This window comes from Sinocyclocheilus anshuiensis, unplaced genomic scaffold (assembly GCF_001515605.1).
Source record: "Sinocyclocheilus anshuiensis isolate Anshui unplaced genomic scaffold, SAMN03320099.WGS_v1.1 scaffold658, whole genome shotgun sequence".
Taxonomy (NCBI): Eukaryota; Metazoa; Chordata; class Actinopteri; order Cypriniformes; family Cyprinidae; genus Sinocyclocheilus; species Sinocyclocheilus anshuiensis.
Window position 1 is genome coordinate 1,206,044 of NW_015542402.1, and position 19,711 is coordinate 1,225,754.

A 19,711-nucleotide genomic window follows, 5' to 3' on the forward strand; every position below is an offset into this window, starting at 1 on the left:
ACACACACACACACACACACACACACACTCTCTCTCACACACAACGTTTGCCAAGAGCTGACTTATAATATTTCATTACACTTCTCTACTCAAGTCTCACTGGATTTAGTGATTGAATGAGAGAATTATTCCCTCTGAATGCTACTTAACGTGTAACTGAATGCGGCTTCATTGTGTGTTGGTTAATGGTAGCTCAGAATGTCAGATACTAGAGTATCAGTCCTTTACTGCTTCCTGTGAGAGAAAGTTTAAACATGCTCATGTGCGTCAGATGCTGCTCCTCCAAACATCAGCTACACGGATGACTGAGGAGACACATAAATATATATCCAAACCCTGCATTTGCTAGACGGAACAATCATGCATGTGTTTCTCAACCCTTACTGGAAAAATCAGCTGTAAAAAGCAGCAATATCAAATATAATCTACCAAAAAAAAAAAAAAATCTAGCAATTAATTTATCAAAAATAGAGTCTAAATCACTAATATTGTAAATTATTTTTACTATTTGAAGTAACTGTCTATTATCGAAGAATCCTGGAAAAAATGTTTCAACATTGATAATAATCAGAAATGTTTATTGAGCAGCAAATCAGCATATTAGAATGATTTCTGAAGATCATGTGACACTGAAGACTGGAGTAATGATGCTGAAAATACAGATTTGGTCACAGCAATAAATTACATTTAAACAGATATTCACAGCTATTTTAAACCGTAATAATATTTCACAATATTACAGTTTTTACTGTATTTTTAATCAAATAAATGCAGGCTTGATGAGCAGAAGAGACTTCTTTCAAAAACATTTAAAAATCTTACTGATCCCAAACTTTTGAATGGTAGTGTAACTTATATATTAGAGGTTTTACTGATTGCAATGTGACATTTTTTTAAACTGGGATAAAATCTTCATGCAGTTTCTGCTTTTTGTTACAGCGGACTTTGGAGTTTCAGCAAAAAACACAAAAACTCTTCAAAGACGAGACTCTTTTATCGGGACTCCATATTGGTAAGTGCTATAAATCAGTGATCTGCTGTCATAATCACTTCAGGCAGAAAGGTATGAAGGTTGATCTAATTACAACCTTATTAATATTTACTACAGTCTGTTAATATTTACTGACTGCAAACAGGCTCTTCATGCAAGTCACTAGATAAAAGTCCTATGATAATTAAAAATGTAATATTTCACAAAAATGAGCCATACTTCACCTAAAAAAAAAAAAAAATGCAAAAATAAATTTGTAACATTTTATGTTTTACTTAAAAATAAACGTTATTTTATGCAAAATATAATTATGTAATTATGTAAAACACAATTATAATTAATAATTGCTGGTTTATTACATAACCATTACATATATAAGAACAAATAGACTTTTAAGAAAAATATTAGGGATGCACAGAAATTAATTTCACACCAAAGCACCGAAACCAAAATTAGAGTTTTCATGTAACAGAAAATCGAAAATGAATACATTGTTTATTTAATAATCAATTAATCAAATTTATTTAATCAACACTCAAATAATCAACACTAAATTTAAGTGTTTATAAACATTTTGATTTTTAATTATATAATTGTTTCTACTGTAGTGGCTGTAATAACTTGTTTTCATTTATTCAATCACACGTTTGATAATGAAGACAACAGGATAATTGGAATATAATGAATATGTAGTATAGCTCAAAAATTTAGCAAAATGCTAGAATGCTAAATGACTAACGAGCTATGGACAGCTTTTTAGAGGTAAATGTGAAGTTATGTGACATTGTTTCCAAGCTTTTTTATTGATGTCTTTCTGTGGTTGAAAGATTGAGTAATTACATTCATTTCAGGAAGTTCTTCTGTTTCTTTCAACACCTCATGTTTATTTTGTACTATAGTTAGTAGTAAAGAGGAAGCAATGATCTGTTCATGTGCCGCTTACACTGAGCTCTGATTTAATGTCACTGTTTCGGGTCAATAATTTCAGCCCTCCAAAACGGTTTCAGTTGCTGAAAGTTCAGTGCGTATTATATTTGTGACCCTGGAGCACAAAAGCAGTCTTAAGTCGTTGAGGTATATTTATAGTAATAGCCAAAAATACATTGTATGGGTCGAAATTATCGATTTTTCTTTTATGCCAAAAATCTTTAGGATATTAAGTAAAGATCATGTTCCATGAATATATTTAGTAAATTTCCTACTGTAAATATATTAAAACTTAATTTTTGATTAGTAATATGCATTGCTAAGAACTTCATTTGGACAACTTTAAAGATGATTTTCTCAATATTTGGATTTTTTTGCACCCTCAGATTCCAGATTTTCAAATAGTTGTATCTCGGCCAAATATTGTCCTATCCTAACAAACCATACCTCAATGGAAAGCTTATTTAGATTTCAGATGGTATATAAATCTCAGTTTCGAAAAATTGACCCTTATGACTGGTTTTGTGGTCCAGGGTCACATATGTAATCATGTAATCCATAAAAAGTAACTGTAATCTGATTACAAGTACTTTTTTATATTCGATTACTTGTAATCGGTTACTACCTAGCACTGCTGGCTAAATATCTGCATATCTGTCTTTTAATACTCGTCTCCTTACTGGGAATGCATTCAAGCTCTTTGGTTTTGCTCTAACCGGCTCTGAGGCGGATCGTTCCTGATGTCTCCTGTATGTTCAGGATGGCTCCAGAGGTGGTGATGTGCGAGACCATGAAGGACGCTCCATACGACTACAAAGCCGACATCTGGTCACTGGGCATCACGCTGATCGAGCTGGCTCAGATAGAGCCGCCTCACCACGAGCTGAACCCCATGAGGGTCCTGCTAAAAATCGCCAAGTCTGAGCCTCCCACCCTGCAGCAGCCTGCCAAGTGGTGAGCCACAAAGATTTCCTTCCAAAGATGAGCGTAACTGGGGCTTTTTTCTTAGATTTATAGCTTTTAACATTTCTAGAATATGACTGAATGTTGAAAAGGAATGACTGTCAAATGTTATTTCATCACTATTGCACAATAAGAGATCGTATCCCCCTCTCGGGCGAATGTTTAATGGTTTTGTATATTTTAGGTCAATGGAATTTAACGATTTCCTGAAAAAAGCTTTGGACAGAAACCCTGAGACGAGGCCGACGACTGCTCAGCTTCTAGACGTAAGGCATTTCACACATACACTTCTCATGTGGAATTTAATGCATTTCGAGACGGTATGTGTGTGCAAATGAATGCACATGAAGGAAACGGCTACGGAAAACCCCAAAACGGCTTCCTATCCCGCTGGATGAAGGGAATTAGAGCAATTTGCGTTCTTCCTTTGGTATATTTCTCCACCTCCACCCCATCCGCTGAGCAAAACAAAATGAAAAAGATCATGTACAGTAGATGTGCTGTTTTGAAAACAGCCCAGAATAGTCCTGAACTGGCGTCAAAACGTGCCGTAAGTTTTATTTGAAGCAGCAACACGATAGTTTGCATCAAATCGTAAGAACGATGATCTGACCAATTCAAATCGCAACCCACAAATCTTCAAACCACTTTTCCTTCAGTGGATAATTTACTCTTTGTAGCTTTTACGTTTATTAGTAGTTTTCTTTCCCTGTATTAATTACAAGTATATTATTAAATGTTACACGATGGTTCAGAGACGAAGAGGGGTTTTCATGCAAAACAATAAAAAGTTTAATACAGTTTTAATTTTTATTTATCGTACGTTACAATGTGTCCAGTTAATTTTTATGTTTTTCTGAGCAAAAAATATTGACTTTTTTTTTTTTTACCATGATTTACAGAAGACACCCACTAAAATGTCATTCATTGTAACAATTATGCGTCATTAGAAGGCTCTATTTTGGAATCACAGCGAAGCCCTAAAATCTAATAAATTGTCCTTTTAAATCTTTGCCAGTCTTGTAAACAGTACCTGTTTTTCCGCAAAATGTTGTTAATCTTTGAAAATATAATAAAAACTTTTATGATCACTTTCTCTTAATATATTTTAATAACTACAGGTAAGAATAAGTATGTTGTTTCATTTTCGCATTAATATATCTTTGACGCTGAATTATGATGGAACATTATTTCACTCATATTTTGCCATTTCATTTTCACAAAAGTTATTTGGAACATTAAAGTAGACAGTTTAGTTGCATTTAATATGCTTTCTGTGTGTATAAAATCACTTTTGTAAATTTAATTTGATGCAGATATCAAAATTGGACGTCTTGTGTTTGAGCCATATTTATTTATTTATTTTTACATTTAATAATTTATTTGTAATTCCTACATAAACTACGAATAATTTTGTGGCTGGTCAATTCTCTCGCTGTTGGCACGCGTGTTAAAAGTTAATTCTGGGCATCTGCAGAGCACAAAACTGAATATAAAGGAACTTCAGCTCATTTTCTGATAGCACTCTCTCTTCTGGGTGTTTCATAGTACATATTCATTTAACGCTCTGCTGCATACAAAGCAGCCTGGAAGACAGGTGTTTGTTGGGCTGAAGGTGACATTGATATGCGGTACATGCTTTTCTGTGAAGAGTTGTGTGCTAAGTTCATATATCATTGTTAGATCCTGAGTGCCAAACATTTACTGCAAAGTCAAAGTCTTTATAGGCCGGTCTGTAGTTTAAACTGATCATCAAAACTAAAGTGGAGGTCAAGAGACCTTAACATGCATTTAAGGGCATCATATGAATGTTCCACAAAGGCAACTTTTATACAAAGTCAGTGTTAGCTATTTTCTGCAGACTATGAATTGGGAAGCAATTAATGATGCATGTCGTGTGAATTGGGATGCATTGGCTGTAGTTTCTTCATTGGCTGAAGTTTCTTCATTGGCTGAAGTTTCTTCATTGGCTGTAGTTTCTTCATTGGTTGTAGTTTCTTCATTGGTTGTAGTTTCTCCATTGGCTGTAGTTTCTTCACTGGCTGTAGTTTCTTCACTGGCTGTAGTTTCTTCATTGGTTGTAGTTTCTTCATTGGTTGTAGTTTCTCCATTGGCTGTAGTTTCTTAATTGGTTGTAGTTTCTTCACTGGCTGTAGTTTCTTCATTGGTTGTAGTTTCTTCATTGGCTGTAGTTTCTTCATTGGTTGTAGTTTCTTCACTGGCTGTAGTTTCTTCATACATTGGCTGTAGTTTCTTCATTGGCTGTAGTTTCTTCATTGGCTGTAGTTTCTTCATACGTTGGTTGTAGTTTCTTCATTAGTTGTAGTTTCTTCACTGGCTGTAGTTTCTTCATTGGCTGTAGTTTCTTCATACATTGGCTGTAGTTTCTTCATTGGTTGTAGTTTCTTCATTGGTTGTAGTTTCTTCATTGGCTGTAGTTTCTTCACTGGCTGTAGTTTCTTCATACATTGGTTGTAGTTTCTTCACTGACTGTAGTTTCTTCACTGGATGTAGTTTCTTCATACATTGGCTGTAGTTTTTTCATTGGCTGTAGTTTCTTCATTGGCTGTAGTTGTGGTAATTGATATTGCTGGCTGTATGTTTTTAACGCTTGACTCGCCCTCACATACGCTCGGCAGCTGGGACGCTTTAATTAAACAAGGTGCAACTCAGCTGAATAATAGATGAGAGCAGTGTTTCTCTCCATTACACTGCTGCTTTCACAGTTCAGTTAAAGTCCTCAGTACCTGAGCACCGCACAACCTTCATCTAACTCAGCTCTTCTCCTAATTAAACCCCAGACTCTCTCAAGAACTTATTATTATTTTTTTTTTTAATGAACTGCCAATTTTGCTGATTTAAAGTGAAATAACATGCTAACAAGTCCTACAACAATCTGAGAGGTCAAGGATGGGCATTTCTGCCCAAACCACATGACATTAATGAATATGACCATTTTTTTTTAAATCATATTCCACTACCGCAGTGTTTCCCAAATTGGGGATTGTGAATTGATGTAAAGATAATAATGAATTAAATCATAAAAAAAATTAAATGACAACGAATAATTATTTTAAAATAAAAATAAACAAAATAAAACACCAACTAAAAATATTAAATATTTTATTTGTTTATTTGTTTGACCATTAACCACCATCAGAAAACCATGCAAATGTAAATTAGTTGTTAAATTATTGAAAGATGAATTTTAAAGTAAATATTTAAGGTCAAAGGGGTTCAATCATTTTTATAATTATTTTCTAAATATTGAGTCCAAATATTTGTGAACTAAACTGAATAAAGACCATTTCAGATATGAATACTTGCTCTTACCATTTAATTTGATTGTGTTTCTTTTCTAAACATTGCAAAGCCACATGAAATTTGAAATCTGTTTACGGTTTGACTACCAAAAAAAGACACATAATCAAAACAAATAAAGTCCCCCAATTTCAATTCTCCAGCCCATGTTATTTGTGCATGCTGCTTAATGTGACATGTTATTGTTATGCACAATGACTAACTGTTTTGGAGTTTGTACTGCTATGTATAATCTTTCCACGTGTGTGCTGTGTTTCAGCATCCTTTCGTCAGTTCGGTGAAGACCAACCGTCCGCTGAGAGAGCTGGTGGCCGAGGCCAAAGCCGAGGTGATGGAGGAGATCGAGGACAATCATGAAGAAGGAGAAGACGAGGACCCTGCTGACCTCTCATCTGTACGGGTCTGACATCTCTCACTCATCACCCCCCCCCAGTGTCTCTGTATCACACATCTCTCAGTATATGCAGATAGAGGGTACAAATAATGCACTGCTCATGGAAAAGTGCTCAGGGCGTAAAGAGAGACATATTTGTTTAGTGCTTTGACAACTGCAATTGTTATTGTATGGAAAGTTTATTCCATGATTCAGTGCGGGTGTATCCGTGAAAGACAAAAGCAGTGCAAACATGCCAAGAACTCGATGAGTTATGCAGATATGTTCTCATTTTGGTTATGTAACTCTTACCATTGCTACGATGTATACAGTAAGCACATTTTTTGTACGCATAAAATACTGGATGATCATTGCCAAAATTAGATGCATGCAGCAGTGCAGGGAATGCTGTGTCCCACAATGCAATGCATTGATGAATTAATTACAGCCAGAACTCTTAAACACTTCCAATGCGGTCTCCCATCCAAGTGCTAACCGAGCCGAACTTTGCCAAGCGTCCAAGATCAGATCAGATTGTGCATTTCCCTGTTTGTATGGCCATAAGCTAATGTTTCACTCAATAGGAAAAATGTCTTAAAAAGGCCTTACAAAGTCTTAATTCACTCTTCCACAAATTAATGCCTTAAAAAGGTCTTAAATCACTGCAAAAGGTCCTCAATTCTTAGTCATGGCAATAAATGTTGCATGCATTGCAAAAAATGAATACCTTGCTCAGTATTTTTTTTTCTTGGTTTACTAATACATATATCTAAACATGCTAAACTCAAGATACTTGGGATGCAGAATGAAGATATGAAGTCTTGTTGAACATAATTGAGTTTATGCTAAAAACAAGAACAGATCTGTCAATGGGGTTAAAAAACTTGTTTTCCCTTTGAATTAAGTAGATTTTTTTTCTGAGCCTGCTGGCAGATATTTGTTTTTGTTTTAATCATAGACTCACTTCATTTTGATAATTTTTCAGAAAACGAGACTCGTGTCATTTTGCTTCTCAAGTAAATCTATCTTGATTTAAGAATCTTTAGACATTTGCACTGGAAAGCAAGACAAAAATGCTGAGTAAGAACAGCACTTTTTGCAGTGTTAATCAGAAGATACATTTTACATTTATGCATTTGGCAGATGCTTTTATCCAAAATGACTTGCATTGCATTCAAGTCAGACATACATTTTATCAGTTCTCGCTTTCCTGGAAATCGAACCCATGACCTTGGTGTTGCAAGCATCGTGCTCTTCTGTTTGAGCTACAGGAAGGTACAGTAAAAATGATTTCCATATTCTAATGTTTCAGACCAGAACTGTTCAAATCAAAGCAATTTTTTGTATAATAAATAATGGAGATCTGTTAAAAGTTGTATATTCAAACTTTAAAGTGTTGCTGTACAACTCATAGTAGATGATTTTTTATTAAGGGAACATATTGACATATTACGTTCCCTTCAGTTTATTCCTTAAATTGCCTTGTTCTTAAAAAGGTCTAAAATCTGTAGAAACCCTCCAGCAGGGTTGCCAGGTGTGCAAAACAAAAGCAGCCCAATTGCTATTCAAAACTAGCCTAATCGTGTTTTTCCATGGTTTTCTCCTCTGTTGGGGCTCCACTCAGTCAAAATAGAGTTCCAGGGGTTGGGGGGAGATAACTTTAATCCGCAGACTAAAAAACAACCTGCGGCAACAGTGTAAAAGTAGTCCGATTCTGCAGTAAAACCAAGGACTTGGCAACCCTGCCCTCTAGTTTCCCATTGCAAAAAGCACTGGGCGCCACGACACCTTGATGTAGCCTTCAAAGCACAATATTGTTGTAGCGTCTCTTCCGCTCATGTAATCTGACTGTAACAGAAACTGTGTCCCCACCCAACTTTCACATCCATTTAAAGATCTATTCTAGGCCGCTCACAGTAAATGTGTTGACATGGCACAATGTGCTCCAAAATAACCCTTAATACACTTACGCTTCTCATCTGGCCTTCATTTAAAAATGAAACAAAAGACATGCCCTCTACATTTCTTTAGAGTTAAAGCACAGGACAATAGGACAAAGGGTGAAGGCATGCAGCTGTGTATGAGTTTACTGTCAGTATGTGGCCTGCCGCCAACTTTAGCCTCTTTATTAACAACACTACATCATCTCTATGTGTTTTCTCAGTCAGTTTTAGTACCGGGGAAACCATTGCATTGCTGGTTTACTCTGACAAACCGTAGTAAACCTGTGAAGCTTGACCTCCAAGTGTGACAGATGCAATACTTCACAATGGGACTGACAGAAGAAAGAAATAATGTAATTGTCAGGCCTTTACATCCCATAAGCCGCTTTCTGTCTGTGTTCTTTCTAGGCCCCCATCAAAGACCCATCAGAAACCAGTGAGACCAGTTTATACGGGGACCATCGCCACAATGAAGCTCCAATGGAGTTTGAGGAGGAGCCCAGGACCTCTGTGTCCACCGAAACTCCTTTGAAAGAGCAGGAGGACGATCTCAGCGACAGGTTTCCAGAGGAGGATCACGACAAACCTGAGAGCGAGGCGTCAGGCAAGACCTCCAGCTCTGACTCCGGCATTGAGGATGGAAAAAGTACGCCCACCTCCGAGGAGGACGCCAAGGCAGTCGAGAGCACCGAACCAGAGCTTCCCTTGCTGAGAACAGCAGAACCTTCAGAGTCATCCGAATCTTCCTTGGTGGCACCAGAGAAACCGGAAGAACCGGAGAAGGAAGATGCTCACAGTGCAAGGGAAATGCCTATCCAGCAACCGCACGCCATGCTGAACCGAACCGAGTCCAAGGAGCCGAGCAATCGCATGTCTGAAATGAGCGACATGTCCTCTTTGGCTGGCGAGGATGTGGAAAGTTTGCTGCCTCATGCCAATGGCAGGTTATCAAAACGATACTCTGATGTGACGAGTGAGAACATGGACATCAGCCTGAACCTGTCCGGGGATATGTCCGTCAACAAAGACTTGGGCACCATCTCTTTACGGGTGAGTCTGTGTTTGAGGCATGTTTTCGTATAAATTGGACGTGTTTGCTAAAATCCTCTCCAGTAAGTTCTGATGTGAAACATTTACCAGGGCTCCGGACACACTACATGATTTAGCCTTGATTTTCTGAAGGTTAATGGAGATTGCAGACAAAAGCCCAAAATTTGAAGGCAAATCAGTGCTCGCTCACATGAGAAATGATCGCAATGCTTGAATTACCAAAGACTGAGGGAACTGAGGGAATCGCTGATGCATCACTGATGCACAGGAGATATTAAACAGGTTAAACATCTGGATTTCTCTGCAGTCCAGATCCTGTAGTGTGAAATGCGTTTCGACTGGAACTGATATCCAGATTCAGTCAGAGCGAGTCTCTAGTTAACAACTAACCGATTCGAATTATCCGGTCAGAGCGAGTCTCTAGTTAACAACTCACCGATTCGAATGATCCGGTCAGAGCGAGTCTCTAGTTAACAACTCACCGATTCGAATGATCCGGTCAGAGCGAGTCTCTAGTTAACAACTCACCGATTCGAATGATCCGGTCAGAGCGAGTCTCTAGTTAACAACTCACCGATTCGAATGATCCTGTCAGAGCGAGTCTCTAGTTAACTACTCACCGATTCGAATGATCCGGTCAGAGCGAGTCTCTAGTTAACAACTCACCGATTCGAATGATCCGGTCAGAGCGAGTCTCTAGTTAACAACTCACCGATTCGAATGATCCGGTCAGAGCGAGTCTCTAGTTAACAACTCACCGATTCGAATGATCCGGTCAGAGCGAGTCTCTAGTTAACAACTCACCGATCCGAATGATCCTGTCAGAGCGAGTCTCTAGTTAACTACTCCCCGATTCGAACGATCCGGTCAGAGCGAGTCTCTAGTTAACAACTCACCGATTCGAATTATCCGGTCAGAACAAGTCTCTAGTTAACAACTCGCCGATTCAAATTATCCGGTCAGAACAAGTCTCTAGTTAACAACTCACCGATTCGAATGATCCGGTCAGAACAAGTCTCTAGTTAACAACTCACCGATTCGAACGATCCGGTCAGAGCGAGTCTCTAGTAAACAACTCACCGATTCGAATGATCCAGTCAGAACAAGTCTCTAGTTAACAACTCACCGATTTGAATTATCCGGTCAGAGCGAGTCTTTAATTAACAACTCACCGATTCGAATGATCCGGTCAGAGCGAGTCTCTAGTTAACAACTCACCGATTCGAATGATCCGGTCAGAACAAGTCTCTAGTTAACAACTCCCCGATTCGAATGATCCGGTCAGAGCGAGTCTCTAGTTAACAACTCACCGATTCGAATGATCCGGTCAGAGCGAGTCTCTAGTTAACAACTCACCGATTCGAATGATCCGGTCAGAGCGAGTCTCTAGTTAACAACTCACCGATTCGAATGATCCGGTCAGAGCGAGTCTCTAGTTAACAACTCACCGATTCGAATGATCCGGTCAGAGCGAGTCTCTAGTTAACAACTCACCGATTCGAATGATCCGGTCAGAGCGAGTCTCTAGTTAACAACTCACCGATTCGAATGATCCGGTCAGAGCGAGTCTCTAGTTAACAACTCACCGATTCGAATGATCCGGTCAGAGCGAGTCTCTAGTTAACTACTCACCGATTCGAATGATCCGGTCAGAGCGAGTCTCTAGTTAACACCTCACCGATTCGAACGATCCGGTAACGATCTGGTCAGAGTGAGTATATTTATATTAAATTTATTATATTATTAATATTCCATGAATATTGCATTAAATATATTACACGAGTAAAGGAATATAATTATAGTAATTGTTAATATATGGCACTTTTTGCATTTGTCTAGGCAGTTTTTTTGTGTCCTTTTTTGTAATTTCAAAGTTTTTTTCAGTTTTTTTGTAGTTATTTATTTTTTTTTAGAAACCATATAGTTAGAAAACATATAGTTATTTTTAGCATAGTAAGAGACATACATGGATTTACCTGTGGTAATGGAAGAAGAATGTTAAAGTCCTAACTCATTTGCACTGTCAGAATATAACATTTTTAACCCTTAATATTATATATATATAATATTACACTTCTATCTGCATCCCTAATCAACTCAATGCTATACTGTTAATAGTTATAAATTATAAGGATAGTTATAAGATTTTTTCATACTATGAAAGTCAATGGCTACCAGCAACTGTTTGGTCTCCAACATACTTCAAAAAAATCTTCTTTTATGTTCAGCTAAAGAAAGAAACTGGGTGACTAAATCATGTTTGGGTAAACTATACCTTTAAATGTGCATTTCCAAGTTACAAAAAATTTAATAGTATATTAGTAACTGCACTTATGAAATACGAAAGTAATTTTATGATTGTAATTCCCTTAAAACCTCAACTCCCCTTCTGGTGCAACCAAATCGTGTGCTGGATCTGTAAAACATGGATCCCTGCATAGAACACCAATGACAAACTTGGTGTTTAACACTCCTGCTTTTACTAATACTCTGACTTGCGTACTCTTTCGCTATGTGCTGGTCTGTTTACCGTCTCAGTGCCAGCTGCGCAGCAGAACAGAGCCCTGTTTATGAGAGCTGGTGGACGGTTCTGGAGCGTGGGGCAGTTCTGGGTGGGTAGTTACTCTCAGCAGTACAGAGTGTAGGTACAGAGCTCAAACCGGGTGTGGACGCTGTCAAACAGAGCCGAGTCTGTCTGCAGACACCAGCAGAAACCGCTCCCATCCAAACCATCCTTACCGCACCCGCTTCAACTCTGTGCTGAGAGACGGACGAATGAGTGTGCTTCTGCATATATTCAGACAAACCAGAAATGTGCTGAACTTTGCTTAGCATTGTCAGTAAAATTATTAAAATGCCCATTATTATTAGGATACAATGGGGCTAAAGACACACCTTAAGAAAAAATGTGCTATTCACTGCGCCTAAAATGTATATATGCAGAAAAAATATATACGTTTGTATTAATGTACATTAATGGAGCAACATATTTTGTGTGAAAATAAATCATACAAGTCGTTTATTTTGTTTAAACATCTTATAAATATATGAGGTGGGTTTACCACACACGCGGTAAAAGGCACACAGTATTGATACAAATACTTCAGCTAAAATAATGTTTTTTTTAATAATGTCTAAGTTAATATTTGTTAAACAATCACTTTAGCAAAGTTTGTACTATTTTCTGCTTATTTTGAAAAAAATAAAATAATTTTATTTCAATAAAATACTGTAATTAAAATGTTAATCTAAAAAATATATATTGTAAAATACAGAAACAAAATCATTTTAATAAGTAAAGATTCTGAAAGCACTGAAGGAGATCCAATAATAATTGAATATATTTACAAATGATATTTTATTAAATGATATGATTAATATCATGTTTTTAAATATGATGGTTTCATTCTAAACATGGTGATTATCTCTAATATGGACACTCAACATAATATATGATATTTACCATCTGAATCTAACTATGTCATGTCAACAAATGGAAAAGTCAGCCATCTATTAATTATCATGTTAATTACTGTGTCCCTTTAGCCCCAACAGCAGGGGCACTTTTTACCCCAAATACCATACTTTTACATATTATTTCGTTATTTAAAAACTGTTGATTTAATTATCTTAAACAAAACTGAAAATCGTTAAGCAGACCTCTGTCTCAAAATACAAGCATTTTAGCGATTCTCGTTTGCTACTTAAATCTACAACATTTTAAAAAACATAAAATATTAGATCAAGCAAGCACAGAATCAACTTTGCGCTGCGGCTCGCCATTGCGTCAAGGATCAGACAAATATACACGTGCATCTTGAAAAGCGGATGTTTTGGAAAGTGCTACGCCACGTTTTTGTGCCATCTAGTGGTTTAGATGAGAATAATATCAAAGGCTCCTTTAGCCCCGTTGTACCCTACTATTGTTGCATTACAAGTAACACATGTTACATAATCAGATTACTTTTTCAAGTAACTAGTAAAGTAACTAAATACTTTTTAATTTACTGAAAAATATTTGAGTTACTTTTTCAAATAACACCAGTTACTTTGTTATCCATGCATTGACTGACAGCTCTCCAGTCCGCATGTTGAGATAAATCAGGAGTGTGTTCAGAGGTGTTGTGTGCGCTGTGTGAACATGTTACTGTAGTTCTAGACTAAATGAGAACATGCATTTACTCATCTCACTCATACAAAAACAGATTCAGTATTCCTCGAAATCAGTAAAAACTGTCAAATGCAAACTCAGAATATGACACTAACCTGCAGTAATTAAATGTGTTAAATAACACAAATATCCTTTATGTATTTAATCCCATTTTATTAACAAGTGTCTTTGCTGCTGACCTTCGATGAGCCAATTCAACCACACTAATAAGCAAAAATGACTTTATATAAACACATTTGTTTCATTTTTTAATTGCTGAAGAGTGCTGAACTTTCTTCTCCTGCGTCCTACTCTTCATGTAATCCAGAAGGTTTGTTTGAGCTGCGCCCTCTACTGTACAGACGTGAAGTTACATTTCATTAATTTAACTCTTGGTGTGAAAGATCCTTTACATTTGCCAAAAATAGAACTTTTTATATTGAAAACAAACAAGCAATCCGAGCCCAGATTAGAAAAAGTAACGCAGAAGTAACATTACTTTCCATAAAAAGTAACTAAGTAACTAATGCAATTAGTTACTTTTTTAGGGAGTAGCACAATATTGTAATGCATTACTATTAAAAGTAACTTTCCCCAACTCACTGACTATTACGAGAATTCACTTTTAAAACTAAAAACAGTCAGTACTGTTGTGCCGAAGTAGATCGAATGATTTTGCAAGCATCTTGGAAAAGTCCTTGAAAGAGACTCACCAAGTAGCATGGCCAAGCGACAGCCCTGTAATTTATTGACAACCCTACCATTTACGTAAGTCATAATTTCTATTCTGTAGGTTTAACAAAGCAAAATCTTGCCAAAAAAAAGGAAGTGTTTCCAAGGTATCCGAAAACCTGCTTTAAGTAGTCAAGTCAGATTTATTTATATAGTGCTTTTCATAACACATTGTTTCAAAGCAGCTTTGCAGAAAATTGTGATGTTAATGTTTGTAGCATTTTAATATTTTCACGCCTTACAGTCCCATTTCGCAGTTAGAGCTGGCTGATAATGAGGTTTACATTTTTGTGACAATACAAGCAATCAAGCAGCTGTGATTTGCTATATAGTATACATCATCACCCTAAATGAGTTTCTTGTGTGTATGCGGAGAAACGTGCACATATTTCTATATCCAGCTTTATATAATGAGCTGGATGATAATATAGTTACATTTTGTGATGATATAACAATCAAGCAATTGTGATTTGCTTTATATATTATATAATGCTTTACCTGAGTGTACTGCATGTATGTAATCATCATTGATGTACCAAAACAACTGCATCACTCAGAAAACAAGCAGATGATAACAGCTGGGATGAGTTATGAATTATTTATTACTGTCTTTAAGCCCCTCCTGGAGCATGATAAGGCTTACATTTAAACGACTCACAATAAAACGTGTCGATATACACTACCATTCAACAGTTTGGGGTCAGGAAGATTAAAAAAAAAAAAATTAATAATTTATTTTATTTACTTTTTTTTTTTTTTATTTCAAATAAATGCCATTCTTTATACTCATCAAATAATCCTAAAAAAAAAAGTGTCACATTTTCCACAAAAATATTAAGCAGCAAAGCCATTTTCAACTATAATAATATTTCTTGAGCAGCAAAGCAGCATATTAGAGTCATTTCTGAAGATCATGTGACACTGAAGACTGGAGTAATGATGCTGAAAATACAGCTTTGATCACATAAATAAATTATATTTTAAAACATAATTATTTTAAAACACAATATTACTGCTTTTTTCTATATTTTTGATTAAATAAATGCAGCTTTGATGAGCAGAAGAGACATCTTTGAAAAACATTAAAAATCTTACTGATCCCACGGCAGTGTGTATATATACATATATATAAATCCGTAAAATTTACGGTAAAAACTGCCAGCTGTGGTTGCCAGAATTTTACCATAAAAAAATACGGTAGCAACATTTTAGTTTTACAGATTTAATTTAAACATACATTTAAAAACTGTATTTCATTAACTGATATAATGTTAATATGCCAACCTCTTGAAGTACTGAAATCTGTTTAGTATCTTTGTAATACACTGATAACCATCAAAAACAGCTGGTGATGAACCACAGCTCATCACAAGCAGCTGAGAAGGAAAATACTAATATATATATATACGCACTGTAATCTTCAGAAACTGGTTTTGAACCCTGAACATTACTTTAAATGAAGTCATTCATTCGTTGCATATTTCAAGCGGCTCATCTGTGAAGTCACGTCAGATTTTCCATCCATTCCTCCTCTGCTGCATTCAGCATTGTGCATCAGTCTCTATGTGATGATTGTTTAGGGCACCAGAGAACGGCCTCATTTCTCACGTCTGCCAATTTTCCAGCATGATTCAGACATTGAGCTTTCTCTTGTCCTTTAGTTCTGATACTGCACGATCAGAATGCTTCAGCAGGGGTTTTAGCAAACACTGGTGCATGCTCGCTGCATCGTGGCGAAACCTGCGGCTTTATCTCGCAGAAGCCACATCACAGGACACAGATACAGGCATAAAAATGACAGACCTGTTTGCTCAGCTGCGTTCAATAGACTCAGGTCTGAGGATCATTTGTCGATGACACGATCCAATAAAATACGATTTCAACAGTGTCTGATCAAATTCAACGAAACCACAAAGCATCCAGATATTTGACTTCTTTGTCGTTTGTTTTTCAACAAATACTACCGTGATGTTTAAATATTCACAATCTATATAATATATATTTTTTCTCTTTTTTGTGCTCTCGTTCACGTTCTGCTCATGACTTCCTGTCTGAACTGGCTTTACAGGAAAACAGCAATCTCACTGCTTCCTGTTCACATCCTTCACACGGTTTTGCTTTCTCATTTCGTCTTTCTTGCTCCAATTCAACTGTTCATTATGCCTCTGGCTCTATCAATCAGTGTTATTTTAGGATATGCATGCATGTATCTATCTATATTAATATATATGTATACGCTAATGTTCAAAAGTTTGGGATCAGTAAAATTTTTTATGTTTTTAAAGAAGTTTCTTCTGCTCATTTATTTGATCAAAAATACAGAAAAAACTGTAATATTCTGAAATATTATTGCAATTTAAAATAACTATTTTCTGTTTTAATATATTTTAAACTGTAATTTATTTCTGTGATTTAAAGCTGTATTTTCAGCATCATTACTCCAGTCTTCAGTGCCACATGATCTTCAGAAATCATTCTAATATGCTCATTTATTATCTGTTTTTGCTGCTTCATATTTTTTTGGAACCCTTGATACTTTTTTCAGGATTCTTTGATGAATAAAAAGTTCAAAAGAAAAGCATTTATTTAAAATATAAATATTTTCTAACAATATAAGTCTTTATTATTACTTTTTATCAATTGAACACATCCTTGTTGAATAACAGTATTAATTTCTTTCAAAAAAAGAAAGAAAAAAAACATACTCACCCCAAACTTTTGAACAGTAGTGTATATTGTGACAAAAGATTTCTATTTCGAATAAATGCTGTTTATTTATTTTTTTAATTAATCAAAGAATCCTGAAAAAAAGTATCACAGGATCAAAAAAATATTAAGGAGCACAACTGTTTGACCGTAATATTTCACAATATTACTATTATTGTATTTTTGATCAAATAAATGCAGTCTTGATGAGCAGAAGAGAAAACAAATCTTACGGACCCCAAACTTTTGAACGGTAGTGTGCAGTTTTTTTTTTAAATAAAACTTTGATAATTTTAGTAGTTAAACTAAATTAAATAAGAACTGCTGCATTGGCATATACCTCATATAAATATGTTAAAGTATTCAGTTAACATTAATTTTATTTCAATTAACAAATACATTTTTAATGGTTTGTTTAATAACCGTACTAGCAAGTCCTCCTTCTGCATGTCGTTCTTTTCTTTTCTTTTCTTTTCTTTTCTATGTTTTTTAATCCACAGTTCCCTAAAATCCTGCTACCACACCCATTACGGTCTACCATTTCTCTCTCATTTGTTTTTCCTCCAGGACTCCAAGAAGACGCTGAAACGCACGCGTAAGTTCTTGGTGGATGGTGTGGAGCTGAGCGTCACCACCTCCAAAATCATCACTGATGACGAGAAGAAAGACGAGGAGATGAGGTTCCTCAGGCAAGTTCACTCTCTTTAGTCAAACTCTTAAGAAAAAAAAAACCCTAGCAACATTTTTCCACTTGATCTTGCATCTTGGCTGAGTAAACAGACTATTTTAGGCCTCAGGTCCAAGACCTCGTCCTTTCCGAATGGGACATAAATACACAAGGGAAGCTTTGTGTAGAGCCAGAGGAAGTGAGCCGCTTTTAAAGGACAAATCGAGAGATCAGATCTCCCTTCAACAGATAAATCCATCAGCTGGATTCTTGTGAAACTGCTCTTTTCTGGTGAAACACCTCAGCTGCTGGTAGTAGATTATATATGATGTGTTTCCCACCACACACAAACACTGTGCACGTCTGCTCACAAAAACTACAACACTTCTGTCATCTAGTGGTGTGATGGTGAACTTACATGAGATATTTTATCCATCAGCTGACCTCAGAAAAGAGCACCGCTTCATCTCAGTCTCACAAAGAACACATCCAGGTCATATTTTACCCTAAAATCAAGATTATATATATATATATATACACACACACACACACACACACTCTCTCTCACACAGTTTGGGATCAGTAAGATTTTTTATGTTTTTTAAAGAAGTCTCTTCTGTTCAAGGCTGCATTTATTTGATTAAAATACAGAAAAAAACAGTAATATTGTGAAATATTACTACAATTTAAAATAATGGTTTTCTATTTTAAAATACTTTAAAATATAATATATTTTTGTGAGTTAAAGCTGAATTTTCAGCCTCATTACTCCAGTCTTCAGTGTCACATGATCTTCAGAAATCATTCTAATATGCTGATTTATTATCAATGTTGGAAACAGTTGTGATACAAATTTTCAGGACTTTCAGATAGCATTTATCTGAATTCGGAATCTTTTGCAACATTATAAATGTCTTTACTGTCAGTTTTGATCTGTAATGCACCTGTTCTGAATAAAAGTATTACATTCTTTAAAACAAACCCCAAACGGTAATGTATACTTAGTTTATTGCGATCTTTAAAGTATAAAATCACTTATATATCCTCATGTGTAATAAAGTATATGTTAGAATATATATTTGGGTAGTTGACATGACAAGACAGCAGTGATATACTATATCTAAAACTATTTTTAAAAAATTCTAATTTTGTGTAGTTGAGTAATACTTTTAATTATGTTTTATTACATATTGTTTAAAACTTTTTGTTTTAATATATTAATTGGTTACTTGGAATATAGTTTCTTAGAACTATTTGAGCGAAATGAAATGATGACCAACATGTAATATACAATGAACCATTTTTTCACATTTTTTCACATTTTTCCGCATTTCCACACTTCAACCTATAGTCTAGATGTTGAAAAAATCTGATGTCCTAGTTATTTGTCAATTACCCATTACATCAGCAAGCCTTGTTCAATAACATGTATACTGTACATAAGCTTTGCTTAAAAAATTATTACATTACTTTGGATAAGTTGAGGCTGGTTATGAATGATGCCGGTTATGATTTACTGCAGATTTTATTGTATCATAACCCCAATCTTTTGTCTTTCTACAGGAGGAACCTGTGCCGTACCTGTTCTTTGTGAAAGATGCAGAGGTGGTGTCGTCCCTGGGCTCCTGTGTTCAGGAGTTGGGCCTGGAGACTGAGCAGGTGCTGCCGGTTGTGTACCAGCCGCAGGCCGTGTTTCGTGTTCGGGCCGTGGCTCGATGCACCAGCTCTTTGGAGGGCCACACAGAGGCCGTCACCTCGGTGGCTTTTAGCCCTACAGGAAAGTAAGCGGATTAATCCATAACTTTACATTTATATTAAGACAGATACATGTCTAACATATCAGACTGCATGCATCCAAATAAAGCTTTTTTTTGGGGGGGGGGGGGTT

At 36.0% G+C, this 19,711-nt stretch overlaps 1 protein-coding gene across 2 annotated transcripts in view; it reads left to right on the plus strand.

Moving 5' to 3' along the window:
• Positions 1-19,711, plus strand: part of LOC107692983 (serine/threonine-protein kinase 10-like) — a 57,715-nt gene that overhangs the window by 21,720 nt on the left and 16,284 nt on the right. The window contains exons 6-11 of one of the 2 annotated variants that reach the window (XM_016492215.1): positions 940-1,012; positions 2,678-2,872; positions 3,066-3,147; positions 6,462-6,602; positions 8,927-9,568; positions 17,724-17,845. In XM_016492215.1, coding sequence (XP_016347701.1) covers positions 940-1,012; positions 2,678-2,872; positions 3,066-3,147; positions 6,462-6,602; positions 8,927-9,568; positions 17,724-17,845 — 1,255 coding nt within the window. The remainder of the gene's footprint in view (positions 1-939; positions 1,013-2,677; positions 2,873-3,065; positions 3,148-6,461; positions 6,603-8,926; positions 9,569-17,723; positions 17,846-19,711) is intronic. The other variant, XM_016492216.1, reaches the window with a different exon arrangement.